Source organism: Falco naumanni, chromosome 2 (assembly GCF_017639655.2).
Source record: "Falco naumanni isolate bFalNau1 chromosome 2, bFalNau1.pat, whole genome shotgun sequence".
Lineage (NCBI taxonomy): Eukaryota > Metazoa > Chordata > Aves > Falconiformes > Falconidae > Falco > Falco naumanni.
In genome coordinates, this window is record NC_054055.1 from 5,133,180 (window position 1) to 5,150,218 (window position 17,039).

The 17,039-nt window shown below is 47.1% G+C and overlaps 1 protein-coding gene across 1 annotated transcript in view; it reads left to right on the forward strand.

The window, feature by feature from the left end:
- The window catches only part of MYO7A (myosin VIIA), a 69,377-nt gene that overhangs the window by 49,893 nt on the left and 2,445 nt on the right, over window positions 1–17,039 (forward strand). The window contains 19 exon segments of the mRNA XM_040583456.1: window positions 598–771; window positions 1,971–2,198; window positions 3,434–3,604; window positions 4,615–4,732; window positions 5,026–5,152; window positions 5,266–5,435; window positions 5,544–5,734; window positions 6,287–6,411; window positions 7,226–7,383; window positions 7,908–8,061; window positions 8,176–8,331; window positions 8,756–8,861; window positions 10,467–10,580; window positions 11,051–11,138; window positions 11,769–11,875; window positions 12,791–12,976; window positions 13,747–13,863; window positions 14,996–15,079; window positions 16,325–16,444. Coding sequence (XP_040439390.1) covers window positions 598–771; window positions 1,971–2,198; window positions 3,434–3,604; window positions 4,615–4,732; window positions 5,026–5,152; window positions 5,266–5,435; window positions 5,544–5,734; window positions 6,287–6,411; window positions 7,226–7,383; window positions 7,908–8,061; window positions 8,176–8,331; window positions 8,756–8,861; window positions 10,467–10,580; window positions 11,051–11,138; window positions 11,769–11,875; window positions 12,791–12,976; window positions 13,747–13,863; window positions 14,996–15,079; window positions 16,325–16,444 — 2,694 coding nt within the window.

Here is a 17,039-nt window from a genome sequence, read left to right on the forward strand (position 1 = left end):
AGGTATTTCTGAGATACCACATTCCCTGTGCATCCTGGATTTGCTCCAGAGTATCCTGAAGATCAATCTCTTTGGCTACATCAATACTTGTAAATTGTATGTGCTCTAGAGTGCTCTTGGGCACCAAGACCAGCTGGCACAGGGCAAGCCCCCTGTATGCTAGGAAACTCTTCCAGGTGCAGGTGACTGCAGGCAAACTGCCTGCTGAGAATGGTCCCTGGGACTTGTTCAGGGATAGCCACAGCTGGAACTGGCACAGTTTGTGCAGTAATTACTCATTTTCTGTGCTGCTCTACTAGCATAGACAGCTGTGCTCCAATGCCAGGAGCATTCCCAGGTATGCTTGTATTTACTGGATTAGGAGCTTTGATGACTGAATGTATTAAATAAAAAATCTGGGACTTCCAAGCGCTTCCAGTGGCTGACAGCACGTTACCCTGTTGAGAAGTATGCAATGGTGGTATTGAAAAGCAGCAAGCCAGTGGGATCGGGATTTAGAAAACAGTTACCACAGTTGGGTGGAAGAGTACGTAGGTAAATAGTCTTGATGGGACTGAAATACACATGCCTTTATAAAGTTTGATTTTAATCCACTAGGCAACCAAGTCCAAGAAACCCATCATGCTGCCTGTCACATTTATGGATGGGACAACAAAAACGCTATTGACCGACTCTGCAACAACTGCTAAAGAGCTCTGTAATTCTTTGGCTGACAAAATCAGCCTGAAGGACCGATTTGGCTTCTCGCTTTACATTGCACTTTTTGACAAGGTATATCTTATGTTCCTGACTAGCTCTATGAAAGAACGGGGGGGGGGGGGGGTGGGGGGGGGGGGGGGCGTGTCACAAATCTTCCACAGGGCAGAAGGAACATCTCTACAGTGCAAGGGCCAGCCTGATTTTCACAATAAGAGCAGTCAAATGCTGGAGCAGGGTCATAGAGACACTATGAAATCTCATTCCTTGGAGATATTCAGATTTTAACAGGAGAAGGCATGGAGAAAACTACTCAAAGGTGGACCTGTTCTGCCCTGTGGGCTGGACCAGAAACCTCCATAAATGCCTTTCCACCTACATTATTCTGTGATGCTATGCTCTTACTCTTAGTTGAGCTACTCTGAGGTGAATTTCCAGTAAAACACCCTGGATTTTTATGCAAGGGAGAATCTGCATTTAATTGGAAAGCTAGTGGTTGAAATTAAGCTTCCAAAATGAGCTAAAATCCAAACTGCCATACCTGCATTGGCATTTATCTCTATTTATTTAACCTAAAACCATACCTTTTTCAGAAGTTCCATAAAAATGAAGGTGAGTGTAAATGAGTAGGGAAAACAGACCTGAAGTAAAACTTCACCAGGTGAGACAACAGCTGCAAGCCAATGAAACAGAATGGTTCCTACAGCTGCTATGTAAGAGGATGAAGTATTTCTCACCTCCAGATGTGACTGCCTCTGCCTGTGGGTAGATAAGAAAATGGTTTGTACTCAGCCTTCTTGGCTTTTTTTGAGGAGACATTTATTCAGGGATATTCACTCTGAGGAGATGTGCTTTAGGGCTTCACGCCAGACCACAGTGAGAAGACAGAGGTGACAAGTCTTCTGTAATAGGACAGGCTTTTTATTTTGGGTTTGTCTGATGCTTAGATTGGTTGGATTCATGTCTGCAACTTTGAAACAGGAAGTTTCAAAGCACAGTATTAAAAACTAATACTTTATAATGGGACCATTTGCTTTGCTAATTCACATTGATGCTCTCCTTTCATTCCTGATGGGTAACTGAGGCTCAAAACAAAATGGTTTACCCAGCTATGCTGTAGACCTGTTAAATCTCAGCTGGCTAATAGAGATAGATACTTTGATTTATTTTGATTATAAAGGAAGTCTGAATGAGTGACTCAGAGATATATATCTCTACCTAGAAAGATCAGTGTTTAGTTGGGTGAACGCCACATTTCCCTCTACCCTGCCTAGGTCTCCTCTCTGGGGAGTGGCAATGACCATGTGATGGATGCTGTGTCTCAATGCGAGCAGTATGCCAAAGAGCAGGGAGCGCAGGAGCGCAATGCGCCATGGCGGCTCTTCTTCAGGAAGGAGATCTTCACTCCTTGGCACAACCCAAATGAGGACAATGTGGCCACCAATCTCATTTACCAACAGATCGTGCGAGGGGTGAAGTTTGGGGAGTACCGGTGTGACAAGGTATGTGACCTCAGCAGCTACTGGTCTGGTCCAGCATGTATCCTCGACGCGGTGAAATAGGTTTCACCGAAGGGGATGAGAAATCTTCATCCCTGAACACCTGCTATCTTGGGGATTATGGCATTCTCTTGGGAAACAGTAGCTACAGGAATCAGATCCTCTTGGCTGCAGACAGACCAGTTGCTCCTATATGCTGCATGGGCACTCCTCCTGGTGAATTTTGGATGGGAGTGTGAATGACCATCAGCCTCAGTTTGGAGGGCTGCCGATAGCCTGTAACCAGATCACCAGATCAGGAGTACACAGCAGGATCCTGTTTGGTGAAGCCTGCTAAGCCTTAGGTGCGAGAGATGCTTTTCAGGATACCCAGACCTCTGCCATGCAATACCAACGCGGTGTTGCTGCCATATGCTGAAGGGACACTCGCAACATAAACCTGTGCCTCTAGAGTCTCTGGGAGCTAACAGAATTATTCCAGTGTCATTGAAACAAGCATCTCAAGAAACATCAAACTCTCTGACACTGTCTTTTTTGCTTGTGTTTAAAATCATCCAGGTGACAAATTGAAGACCTGTCTCTTCCGCAACACCTAATCATTCTCCTGTTGTCCAACAGAGTCCAGTCAGCTTGGGAACTAAATTGTCTTTTCCCATCTATATTGCATGAACTGCAGCTCTTTTATCCTATCAGAATTTCTGCTCTTTCTCCCTCCCCTTCTCTTGCTCCTGGGCTTCTTGTGCTATTACCATCTCAGTAGCTCTATTATTTCACCCCAAAGCACTTGGAATGTAGCTGCACCGAAGGACATTTTACAGTTCTGCTTTATGGATGGGTACTTCAGTTGCTGGGCTTCTCAAGTACAAGAAATGATGGCTACATGCAGTTTTCAATCATTAAACTCTGTCTACCATAGTAAAATCACCCACTGCTGACTGCAGGCATGAGAACCAGACTGAATTGCAGGAAAGATGGCACAAACATGTTCACACACAGTAAAGAGTTGCATGGTGCTCGTCTCCGAACATGTTAAGGCTTAATCATAGCTTTTAGGGGCCAATCTCCTGAACTTCAGATGTGCAAAAAGCACTGGTGAAGTTCTGCTGAAAGCAAGCATCCCCACACCATTCTGAAGCAGCAGCACATCCAGTCTCCATGGAGATCCTTGAGTGATGGAGCATAGAGGTTGAGGTGATGGGCTGGTAACAGCATTAACTTGGCTTGTTTGGCTCCCATAGGAAGAAGATCTGGCAGAACTGGCTTCTCAGCAGTACTACGTGGACTACGGGTCAGAGATGGTACTGGAAAGGCTGCTAAATCTGATTCCATCCTACATCCCGGACAGAGAGATCACAGCTTCGAAAACAGTGGAAAAATGGGCTCAGCTCATTATAGCTGCACATAAAAAGGTGGGGGCAATAGATGACCTGGCAAGGACCAAGGCTTGCTTCAGTAGCTTTGTGTACCTTTTCAACGTATGTCAGACATCATAGCTCAGCTCTTAGCTAAATCAAAGAGAAAGGGCAGGTTTTGTACTAGCTGTACAGCTTTACCGCTGGTTTTGAGGCAAGATCTGACAGAAGAAGACAACCTGCAGAGATTCACTGTGAGAAGCAAAATGCCATCTCTGGGGTCTTGTTCCTTTTTCACAGGATTGTAGTGTTATTGGTTGTATTACAGCAGTGGTTCGTGTCTCCAGGCAATGTCAGAACCTTATTTGCCAGGCATTGTATAAAACCTCCATGACTTCCATTAGAACATTTGTGACACCCCTACACAATGACACCCTTCCTTAATTCACTATCCATAACCATGACCAGTCATGAGGGTGGGTCATCCAGGCATGAGAATTGGCACTCATTTAACAGTGGGAGCCAGCTTCAGATTAAGACGCCCTAAAATTTAAGCATCTCCATGTGTGTTAGGAGTCTCACCACCTATTACCGTCAATGGAGACCCAGGGATGCAATTCAGTTGCATCTTGCAGGTCATCCATCAGCCTGTCAGCTACATACAGAAGTGTCAGGTATCTGAGGATGTCCTAAGTAAAGCTAGATGATTGTGCTTGAGGGCTGTTGAGTGTCGTTTTCCAGCTAAAGGACAGTCAAGCCAAAGAGTAGACACCTACCTTAGGGAAACCCAAAGTTAGCTGAGATGAATCCCACCCAGACTGCTCACTCTAGATGTTTGTCCAGTCTTCTCAAAGTCAAATTATTCCCTGAAGTGGGAACCAAAGACCAGGACTTTTTCCAAACTATCACTTGTTCCTGGAGCATTTTGTTTGGCCCTTAACCACACTGAGTCCTCAATTAATATTAGTTCCAAGATTTTTAGGTGACAAGAATTGGTTTTGTTTGCTCTTTTCCTGGATATAAATGGGTTTGTGCTTCATGTTGGTTGTGGTTTGCTTTGTCTCTAGGGAATTTACACTCAGAAGAGGACAGACCCCAAAAAAGTCAAGGAAGAGGTAGTGGATTTTGCACGTTTCAAGTGGCCTTTGCTGTTTTCTCGTTTTTATGAAGCCTTCAAATTCTCAGGTGAGTCAGTAGAGCACAACCCCAGAGCACAGGATGCTCCAAAGTAAAAGGAAGGAGAGACAGCGATTCCATAAACAAGAAGACTTAATGGACCACCTAGCTGGTGGATTTTTGGATGCATTGTTTTTTGGTGCATCCTGATTAGCGATGGCTCAAGCTAGGAGTCTGCCACCATTTCTCTTCCTAAAAATTACACCGAGGTTGTTGATCATTGCATCCACCTTTGAAATGCACACATTTTTTATATGCTAAGACCCTTCATAAACCGATGGCATGTCTTGTGTACAATCCAGGGCCAAGCCTGCCTAAAAATGATGTGATTGTAGCTGTCAACTGGACAGGGGTGTACTTTGTGGATGAACAGGAGCAGGTTCTCTTAGAGCTCTCTTTCCCAGAGATCACGGCTGTGTCAAGCAGTAGGTAAGGAGGAACAGACATTGCTGATAATTTCACCATGAACCAGTCTTTTCCAGGCTTTGCCTCTTGATGCCATTGTGTTTCTTGTTTATGTCTCCTATAAAAATACATCCTAGAGGGGGAAAGCTTCAAGGGCAGAGTTTCACCTTGGCCACCATTAAAGGTGATGAATACACTTTCACCTCCAACAACGCAGAGGATATCCGGGACCTGGTGGTGACCTTCCTTGAAGGACTAAGGAAAAGATCCAAGTATGTTGTCACTCTTCAAGACAACCCAAACCCTGGTAAGTAAATGGCCCAGTCCAGTGGTAAACTTATAGATAGATTAACTACTCCCAAGGGATTTGGAAAAAAAAAAAAGTATTGAATTAATGTTTTTTTTTGTTTTGCAGTAGGAGATGAATCTGGGTTCCTTAGTTTCCTCAAAGGAGACCTCATAGTTCTGGACCAGGACACAGGAGAGCATGTGATGAACTCAGGGTGGGCTAATGGGTTCAATGAACGGACCAAGCAGAGAGGAGATTTCCCAACTGATTCTGTCTATGTCTTGCCTACAGTCACCATGCCTCCGCTGGAGATCGTGGTAAGCTGTCTTACAGAATGTGCAACTTCATACAGAGCCCAGGGAGGTCAAAGCTTTCCTGAAGAACTTAGGTCTGGCCAGACACTCCCTGATGATAAGATGGAAACCAAAGTGGCTGAGAGATATGACAGCTTGTCCAAGGCAGAAGTGATCTCAGCCTTTCTTCTGTTCTTGTCACTTTGAATGCCACAAGCTTGTGACCTGGAATATCCACGAATCGTGCTAAGTCCCTCCAATTGGCCTGATTACTTGAAAGTGTATTTGAGGTTGGAGGAAACCACTACATTCATGTACAGAGCTGTAGGATCCAGAGCACATTATCTTCATTAGAAACTGATCCACACTATGGAAACATTTGTTATTCCTTGCACTAGTGACTGAGAATGGCACAGAGAAACAAAAAATGACAGTTGCACAGTTCTTACTATTAACTGGAATTAATGGGTTCTTCTTCACTCACTGCTCTTTTCATTTTGTATCTGCTTCCTCCCTCTGAATACGTCAGATGTATATATGAATACACCGGGTAACAGAGCCCTTTTCATTCCACAGGCACTGGTCACGATGACTCCTGACCAACGACAAGATGTTATCAGAACCTCTCAGCTAGCAATTTCAGACAGTGAAGAGAGAGTAAAGCCATACACTTTGGAGGAATTTTCCTATGATTATTTTAGGTGATTTTTTTTAAAACATCCTCAAAAATTACAGGAATAGGAATCCATCTCCAGGTAGCTTGGGAATCAGGAAATTTTGGGATACTGGAAAAGACTCTGAATATCCCCTTGTGTGTCTTCATACAGCTGCAGCCTCCAGTTTAGGTCATGGCATTTGAACTGCAGGTTTTCCACAGGCAAAATTTTATGAAGGATTTCTTCAGATTGGCTCAGCACAGGTGTAACAGTGTGAAATTTAGTATATGTAGGAGGCTGTGCTTAGTGGTCTCATATTCCTTTCCTGTGATCCCATGCACAGCTTCAGACCGTATAGGCAGCAGTTGAATTCAGTGCAGCTACTTTCATCTCAACTCCAAAGATTTCAGTGTGCACCACTGCTAAATGCAGCTGACCAGACTGATCCCAAAACTCCCACCCCTGTTCAGATAGGCTGGCGGTCCAAACAGGCAGCCCAGATCCTCTGGTATGTCTTCACCCTGGTAGCCTTGTTCTGCAAGGCAATATTCCTTCAGTGATGCTGCCCTGACCATCCATTGCCACCACCCTTTCTCTTGTGGTTAGAAGCTTTTTGGGTAGGGAAGGTGGTTTTGGTGTCAGTACTTGGGCAGGGTCCCTAAGGGACTTTTCTAAGGTCTAGGAAAGTAAAAATGGTTATCTTTGGGCAGAACTGGTGCTGGATACTTCCTAAACTGTGAAGTCCTATTTGTTGTAAAAGCTTATTAGGAAAGTGCTGTGAGCAACCTTCCCAGGTGCAACACTGGATGCAAGCTGTCCCTTTTAACCCTGTAACTTCTTGCTTTGCCTTGGCCACCAGGCCACCTCCCAAGCACACCCTCAGCCGGGTCATGATCACCAAGAGCCGTGGAAAGGACAAGCTGTGGTGTTACACACGTGAACCCATCAAACAGCCGTTGCTGAAGAAGATCCTGGGCAGTGAGGAGCTGTCCCAAGAAGCCTGCATGGCCTTCATTGATATCCTTCCAATGCCTGGGGGAGCCCTTGGGCAACAGGTCTGACAGGCAAAGAGCTGAGAAGGCTCTTTAGGGCCCCAGGCAAAGCCCAAGGAAAGATTTGTGGTCCCTTTTAAGGGATTTGGGACCACCTCAGAGGCTTGGAGATAGGTCTCCTCCTGAATCTGTACTCAGGCATCGTTGAGAAGGGTTGTCTACTTAATAAATGAGGGCCAGGGAACAAATGACTGAGTCCCACTGGCCCACACTGCTTAGTGGTCAGGTAATACATGATCAAGCATGGCTTTCTTAGGTCTACATATCCAGACCCCAAACCAATTCTTTCAACCTGAGATGATGCACGATAAGGGGGAGAGCTTGCTGGACATTTCCTAAAGAAATTTAAAGCCTTTTCCATACACTCTGCCCCCTCCACCAAATTGCAGCCACTTCTGTAGTCATGTGTAGGATGTCTTTAACCACATCATCAACAGAAGGGCTTCCCCAGACATCCCAATTAGCCAGTCCTTAACTCCTACCTCCCACCAGTGCTGAAGTATATGGGTGACTATCCATCAAAAAGGACCCGCTCAGTTAATGAGCTGACAGACCAAATATTTGAAGGTGCCTTGAAAGCCGAACCCCTGAAAGATGAAATCTACTGCCAGACTCTCAAGCAGCTCACGGACAACCACATCAAGTAAGAGTTGCTCATTCCCCTTGGGCCAAATGCACTAGCTTGTGTCAGGCAAAGCAGATCTGAAGTGTCCGTGCTGTGAGTGATTGTTTTCCTCCTGGGTCTCTCCTTGTGTAGATACAGTGAAGAGAAAGGCTGGGAGCTGTTGTGGTTGTGTACAGGCCTTTTCCCTCCAAGTAACATACTCCTGCCCCATGTCCAGAGGTTCCTGCAGTCCCGGAAGCATCACCCCTTGGCAGCAGACTGCATCCAGAGACTCCAGAAAGCCCTGAGGTACAGCACCAAAAGACTTTCTAGTCCTGAATGTGCCAGAGCATCCAAATACATGTGAGAAAATAGGAGTGGGAGATATTTTGGTGGCTGGGAGGACAGTGGAAGCTCACAGCCTCTCTCTCTGTTTGAACAAGCTGAATGAAAGGGACATTAGATGGAGGATATTGCTGATAAACTGGGTAGGGGGGGAGAATGGAGATTAATTAAGTTGACTTTGTCCAGGACCACTTAAGTCACCTTCAACCTAAGCAAATGCACATTCCCCACTACAATTTTTCTTCCTTCTTTTTAGGAGGGGAAACAAATATTATATATTATACCTATTAGCTGAAGTTACTCAAAAAAGGGCTTGTATTAAAATGGAAGATTTAAACAAATTATTCTTGCTTTGATGCTGTGGCACTTGCCACCTCCTGTTTTGCAGGAATGGATCTAGGAAGTACCCACCCCATCTGGTAGAAGTGGAAGCCATTCAACACAAAACCACCCAAATTTTCCACAAGGTTTACTTCCCTGATGACACCGATGAGGTAAATAGGGAGAAGGAAATTCTTCTTTTCTGTTAGGATGGCTGTCAGTTTTCTTATTAAAATCTCAGAAGAGGCTAATACTGGTTCTGATTTGGAAAAAATCAGCCTTTCCAGAAGACTCTGGATCAGAGCAGTGTAAGGAAAACTCATCCTTATCTACCCTGGCCAGCTCAAGCTCAGGAGGTTGATTTACCACAATTCACAGTTTTCAGGACATGGGTGCTGTGCTAGTATTCACTGGAGGCTTTATAGTAAAACTGCAGAAAGAAGGAAACCAAGTCGTGTTATCTCCATTTGCTCACAGTAGTTCACAAGCCGTGGACATCAGTTATGTGGAGCCTAAACATCTGATATTGCCCACCCAGCCATACCCAGCAGGGTACCGTGATGGGGCTCCCTGGGGACAGGGCAGACTATGGCAGCACTGGCAAGCAGGTAGCTGAAATTATATCTTCTGACCTGAGATGACACAGAAATCATACCTGCACTCAGGAACCGCTCATTAAGCATCTTACACGCTAATAAGGCAGCTAGTTATATTGATGCCAGAGCGGACGTGCATGTCGTTGCAGATACTGCTGTCTCATGCTACTGATTAGTCTTCCTGCGAGGCTCACATCTCTCTCTCACCTCATGCCCTTGGGCACAACTAAATGCCTGTATTGCCAAGTGGGTTTATATGTAAAGCGGTGCACGACCGTGGAAGCAAAAGGATGACTCCTCTCCAGCAGCTGTGCATGCCCTTCTTCTCTGTAATGGAAAGTTGTAATAGAGAGTTGAGAAAACTGCTGGGATTTCTCATTGCTTTGAGTATTTTTTTCTATCTGACCAGCAATAAGCATGATACTGCTTTACACACATGCATATGCATGAGAGGTAGGAGAAGGAGGCAGTGGGTACTGCTGCACTTGGATGGGTTTGCTGTGATCTTTTTGGCCATGGCAGTCACCCATGCAGACTGGCAGAGTAGCATCATTCCAGTACAGCATGCATCTGCACTGAAGAGCTGCTGAACACCAGCAGCACTGAGCACCAGGCCAGTCTCTCATGGGTTGAGGAATATGGGTCCTGGTGGTTTGGTGGTTCAGGCTAACATAGTCCTGCATATGGTGGTCAGAAGCTTAAATTCCTTAAACTGCTACGAACTGGATCTCTGTAAGTAGGCAGAGCAAAACCAAGGTGATGTACGTCAAGCATTTGGTCTAAGCCAGGCATCTGACCTCATCATCATCATCATCAGTGAAGAGACAATTGGGACAAATCAACCTGGAGGTATCTCATGCTCTTTCTCTACCTCCCTAACTAACAGCTCTGAGATCTGACTGTTAGATCAGAAAAATTTCTTGAGTTGCCTGAGGAGCCCTGGATAAACCAGTGCAGGATGTAGGTAGAGCATCACGAAACACAGTGGTACAGCAGTAGCATGGCTGAGCTTCCACAAACGTCCCTTCCCATGCCTAGAGCCATAATCCACAATGTCACTGATTTCACTGGTGGTGGGCACCTAAATTCCTTTGTGCTTCTGAGCCTTCAGTTCCTCAAAGACAGCATAAAGTGGAAATTCACCTCGAGGTAGCAGTGGTGAGGATCTTCCTTTCTTTGCAGGCGTTTGAGGTGGAGTCCAGCACGAAAGCCAAGGACTTCTGCCAGAACATCTCCAACAGACTCCTCCTAAAGTGCTCTGAAGGCTTCAGCCTCTTTGTCAAAATCTCCGACAAGGTAGGTGACCCACCCAAAGACTGGGGTAGCCCTCAGGCACTCGGGGTGACCCACCTGCTGGTGGATACACATTGGTGGAGTCAGAGCTATCTGTACCCTCAAAGGGTGCTTAAAACACAGACAGGCAAGGCTGTCCTACCCTGTTGCCGAGTTGGGTTTACAAGAAAGGACTAAGTAAGAAAAACGTGCAGCTTAGAGCTGCCTCAGGCAACTGGAAGAAACCTATGAAGATAGTCATCATGAAGGGAAATTAATTGCTCCGGTGGAGCAGGAAGCTGCAGTAAGGAGTAATGGGTGAAACTGGAGGCAGAGCCTGCAGCAAGGTGCTGGCAGTGGCTTTCTCACATCAGCAGTTTCTTACACATCAGTGTAACCGGGGCAAAGCAGCGAGGAACAACTACAGGAGATGTGGCACAGGCCAGCCTCTTGCCACTTGCTCAGCCTTTGTAACCATGTGCTGTGTCCCCCAGGTCATCAGCGTGCCTGAGGGAGATTTCTTCTTTGACTTTGTGAGACACCTGACAGACTGGATAAAGAAAGCAAGACCAGCAAAAGATGGTAACAGTGACTTTTTTCCATTGTGGGTCGCAGAGCCCTCCTAGAGCCCTCCAGCCCTTTCAAACAAGATTGACCACATAGTCTGTCACGGCTGTTGGGCCGCACTATTGTGGGTGTGCTGTCTGTACCAGCCCTGGGGACATCACCCAGGACATGATCTGTCCAGGAGCAGCAAGACTTTTGCTCCAGTCCTAGACCTGGCCCCTACAAGGAGCACCTGCTGATGGGCAGCTCTGCAAGGCTTGCCTGCGGGAAGGTTTTGGTGGTGGGATTCATCTTACCTTGCCGCCACATCCGCAGTGGAGCTGGCTGCAGCTCTGCTGAATGTGTCAGTGGCTGCAAGGCACAGGTGCCTGCAGGGTGCGGTTCCTCTGTCCTCACTAGGCATGAGCGCTACCATTGAAGTACCGTCACACAAAGGGATCCAAACACTCTTTCCATTTTATTGCAGCTTTGCAAGGGAAAGATGTGGTTTTCTCTGCAAGGTCAGAGCCCATTTGGCCTCATGAACACCCCTGTCCCAGCAGACTGTGACGGCACACGGGCACTGCTGGCTTGCAGGGACACTGATTGCCAGCTGGTACCCACAGCATTGCTCTTACATGCCTGCTCCCTGCTTCCCTCACACAGGTATAGTGCCTTCCCTCACCTACCAAGTGTTCTTCATGAAAAAGCTGTGGACCAACACAATGCCTGGAAAGGACTCGATGGCAGACTCAATCTTCCACTATTACCAGGTACTCCAAGAGCCTGCAATAGCAGCGGAGACTTGGGAGGAGTTAGGAATGGGTTACCAAGACTTTGACTATCTGCAGAAGCGTGAAGTCTTGCATTAAGTAAGAAGAACTCTTGCCTTAAATAGAGCACTACAAAGAGTGCTGTTGAGTTGCATGGCAAGGAGCAGCCTTCACGCACTTTAGGGTAGCCAGATCAGCTGGGATTTGGGCCAACTGCTCTTGGGTGGGCAGCAAGAAATGGGTCAGAGTATGTCCTGCTGGCAGCCTCAGCATGGAGACTGAATTCAGAAGCATCCTGAGGGTGTTTAGCCACCTCCATTCACGGAGATGAGCTGTGATGGTCCCAGTAGGCAGATAAGAAGTTACACTTCTGTTCTTGTTTCTTCTGGTACGGAAGAGACACCTTCATATCCCAAAGCTCTCTCACACACACCGATACACTCCCTGTATTCTTGCCTGGGTAAAGGGGTTATCCCGATATGACTGTATCCCTTAATGCTTGAGTTAGTCACTTGGCACATTTTGGTAATCAGACACTTTTGGTAATGAGGGAATAGATTTTTAAAGCTGCAAAACAAGCAGAATACCCATTCAGTTCCAAGTGGCCATTACTAGGAGTGGATTTCCTGTGATGACAGAGGGTGAACAAGACTGTAGGTTCACACACCTGACATAGGGACCTCCCTGTTCCACATAACAGGAGACTGTTTTAGATCAGAGAGGATCTTTAAACATCTAGTGTGGTCTCAGCTGAGCATCTGCCGCTGCACCACACTCAACACAATTGCTATGGGTGTTCCCAGGGCACAGCCTCTTCACCAGGGGCTGGATACCTCCACAAACTCCGTTTAACATCTGAGAGTGAAGGTCTGTGGTCATCCCCTCTACCTCTGAATTGTTCTTTCCTCCATGCAGGAGTTACCAAAGTACCTGCGCGGCTACCACAAGTGCACACGGGAAGAGGTCCTGCAGCTGGCAGCTCTCATCTACCGGGTGAAGTTTGAGGATGACAAGTCCTACTTCCCCAGCATACCCAAGCTCCTGAAGGAGCTTGTGCCTCAGGACCTCATCCGTCAGATCTCTCCAGATGACTGGAAAAGGGTAAAACAGCAGCTTGACTCGTATGCCAGGCCTGGCTGGGGGAAGCCTAGTCTCTCGGGTGACTTGTCTGACGTTCAACATTCAAGTGGGACTGCCAGAATGTGACCCACGGTCCCTCTTGAGCCTTAGCAGAGCTACAGCCTCCCCAACATCAAGAGGAGGAATTGTACATGCACATTCATACATGCATGCCTTGCAGTGGGTTTTCTTTGTGCTGCATGTGGCTGTGGCTGTAGCTGTGGATGCAATGCCATAGGGACACGTGCTGGGAGATGGCCTCATGTAAAGGTCTTTTGTTTAAAGCAAACTACTGAGCAGAGGAGCAATTCTCCCTGCTTTACACAGGGAGAGCAGTGGCACAGGTACAGACAGGTCTAGAGCCTTAAAATAATATGCCAAGAAATGTCTCACTGCCAAGAAACAGTCTTTTAAGTCCTTTCTGTTTCCTGGGACTTGAACTCAGCCACGTGCCTAACCAGCGAGCTATCAGCTTCTCTGGGTTGTAAGTCTCCCAATCCCCTCTGCTGCCTAATTTGGAGGTTCATAATTTATAATCCCTTTAATATAGCCACCAGAACAGTTCATCTAAAAAGGAAGGACCTGCTTTGGTTCCAGGCCCTGCTCCAGTGACCGGCCAGCACTTTTGTGAAGTGTTCATTGGAGTAGAGACTAGAACCAACCATCTTTGTGGGACTGATGCTCCTTCCCTGCAAATATCTGTGGTGCTAGGCAGTGCAAACCCTCCAGCTCTGTTGTGTTCTCTGTTGCAGTCCATCGTGGCATACTACAACAAGCATGCAGGCAAAACAAGAGAAGAAGCCAAGCTTGCCTTCCTAAAGATTATCTTCAAGTGGCCTACATTTGGATCAGCATTCTTTGAAGTGAAGGTACCTGCCCTGCTTGGGGGTCTCTGGCAGCTTTTAGTTAGGGTCAGAAGCCCCGTATCACAGAGGGGTTACAGGTATGCAGGGTTGTCCCAGTGTCCGGACCAGACTGGAACAACCTTGATGAAGAACGTGAGAGTCCCCATCAGTGAAGGGCCTATACACTCATTACAGAGGCGTTGTAGAGCTTCAGCACATCTGTCATTGGGTCTGTACTCACAGCTGTGCTGCTGAAGAGCTAAGAGCCATTTTTTTCAAGACAAGGAAGAATGTGGGTTTCCAAGTGACATGCCTGCACCCACCATGAACCAAATCCAGACCACTCACCATGGCACCAGACTCCCATCAAAGACAGTAGAGGCCAGGAGTCACAAAATCTGTCCAAGTACTCTGGACACCTTATTGCAACTCTTTTCTCAATGACCACATAGTGAGCCTGGGCTGGAAACAAGTTGCTGAAATTACTCATCAGTTCCTTGAACTTGGGCACCCCATTTTCAGTTATGTCCATCTTAGATGACATGAGGGATATGAATATATCCTGTGATTTATCCATCAAAAGTGACTTGGTAGCAAAAAAAACTCCTGTGGCAGGGCCAAGCGCTGAGCCCTTATCCACTGTGCTCTATCTCTTCAACTGAACAAACTAGAAGTCCTCATGGAACAGGGCTGGGAGAAGGGTTTACCAGCAGGAAGAAAACTGAATGCAAAGATCAGGAGACAGAGCAGTGTAGTCTTGGCCTGGAAGTCCACAGTGGCAGGCACGAGGATAAGCAGAACACCAAACATACTGGAAGGGGAGAGAAGACATCTGGGGTTTGCCAGCCTGTCCCAGCTTTTCCTTGCCAGTGGCAAGATAGTTTCACTTTTGGGAGGCCACCAAAGGGAGCAAGGGACTTAACGCTGTGAGCAACTCACCCACTGGTTATCGTGCATTTAGAAGATCTATACTTAACTAGACAGCCCTGACTGTTGCTGATATCTTAATGAGCTCTACGTTTATCCTTAAAGGATAAACTGGATAGCAGTTAGTGGGCCACTAAATGCTGGCAGGAGAAGGCAGTGAGAGAGGAAATAGGAAGGGGTCTGATTTTGCATGACTTGTCCCCTAACCAGTTCATCGTATTTCCAACAGCAAACTACAGAGCCAAATTATCCAGAAATCCTTCTAATTGCCATCAACAAACATGGAGTCAGCCTCATTGATCCAAAAACCAAGGTAAGCAAAACAGGTCTTCACCAGATGCTCCTGAGCCCATTCTGCAACCCCTCACAAAGCTCATCCCAAAAAGCATGTTGTTCAGAACTTCAGGAGTTCTCAATAAGCCCACTTAGAAAGGCTGGATAGCCAGAAAAGTTTCTGGAGGCAGAAATTTACTGTTGCACAGAGCCAGCCCAGCCTTTTTGAACAGGAGCTGGATTGGGAACATCAACTGTTAGGGTCCTGTAACTGGAGGATACACACACTCCTTCCTTAATCCTTTTACAAACATTAGGGCAGGATCTAGAGTAAATGAGCTCCTACTAGTTACTTCTACCTACCACATGGTCATTCTAGTACGGCAGTCCTCCACAAGCACTGGAGGATCCAGAGCCTTGCATCTCACTGCTGTTTCCATGAGACCATGGTATAGTCTTATCACAGTAGACATTCTTGTTGTGCTTTCATGGGAAGTGAGCAAGGACATGATCTGGGCTCTCAGCCAGAGCCAACTGGATTTAACTCCATTCCCCACCACGCTCTGGGCCCGGCCACCCAGCCAGCTTGTTACCCAGCGCAGAGCACACCTGTCCCAGCCCTGGGCACCAGTTCCTCCAGGAGATGCTCTGGGAAACGGTGTCAAGGGCTTTGCTAAGGTCCAGGTAGGCACCATCCACAGCCCTTCCCTCACCCACTAAAGGGGTCATTGGTTGTCCGAGGAGACCAAGTTAGCCAAGCAGGACCTGCCTTTCATAACCCCACGCCGGCTGGGCCTGATCCCCTGGGTGTCCTGCACATGCCCTGTGATGACGCTCAGGATGATCTGCTCCATCACCTTCCCCGGCACCGAGGTCAGGCTGACAGGCCTGTAGCTCCCCGGACCCTCCTTCCAGCCCTGCCTGTAGATGGACATCACACTGGCTGACGTCACGTCAAGTGGGACCTGCCCAGTCCTCCAGGACTGCTGGTAAATGATGGAGAGCGGCTCGGTGAGCACTGCCAGCAGCTCCCTCAGTGCCCTCGGGTGGATCCCACCCAGCCCCATGGACTTGTGCATGTCTCAGTGGTGTAGCAGGTCACTGGCCATTTCTCCATGGATTACGGGGGCTTCACTCTGTCCCTGTCCCTGTCTCCCAGCTCAGGGGGCTGGGTACCCCGAGAACAACTGGTCTGACTATTAAAGGCTGCAGCAAAGGTCCCCACAGCCCATCGTTAAAGTTGAGGCTCTCACATGTTAAGTGTCAGTCTTGTGTTTCTCACCAGGATATTCTCATCACTCACCCCTTCACCAAGATCTCCAACTGGAGCAGTGGCAACACGTACTTCCATATAACCATTGGTAACCTGGTGAGAGGAAGCAAGCTTCTCTGTGAGACCTCCCTGGTAAGGACTGTTAAAGATTACAGGGCACAGTGAGACCAAATCCTGACTTTGGCAGGCAAAATTGCATGCTTCCAGCAGCTTGTGTCTCAGGGATTCTCTGGCCTGAAAGTGGTCTCTTAGAAGAGCCCCCAATGTGTTGGGTTTTTTTCTTCTGGACTTCCCATGGCTCTGCTAAATGTTGGTCCACCATACAACTTGCAAGCCTGAGGTTCTTGGGCTGTTGCCAGCTCAGGAGCATGGCCACTGGACCAAAATGCACATTAAATCTGATGTCTCAGGGGGTACTCTTAAGCCGATTTACCAACATCCTTTGCCCAGCTTGTCCCTAGTAACAGTCACAGCAACAAGTCTTCTCCTAGACTATTTTAAAGCCAAAACACGAAGGATAAAAATTCTTACTGGATTAATTGTTATTTATCTGAGGCACTGAGCATTTTGTTGGCCATTTGAAAACTCAGGTCCCATCCAAAACTCCCTAAGTCCTTAGCCTCAACAGCATCCTGGGAAGGTGAGTTCCTCCTTTTCAACACTGCAAATAATGTTTAGACTGTGTTCCTTGTGGTGGTGGTGTCTCATCCAAGGAGAATGGTGGAAA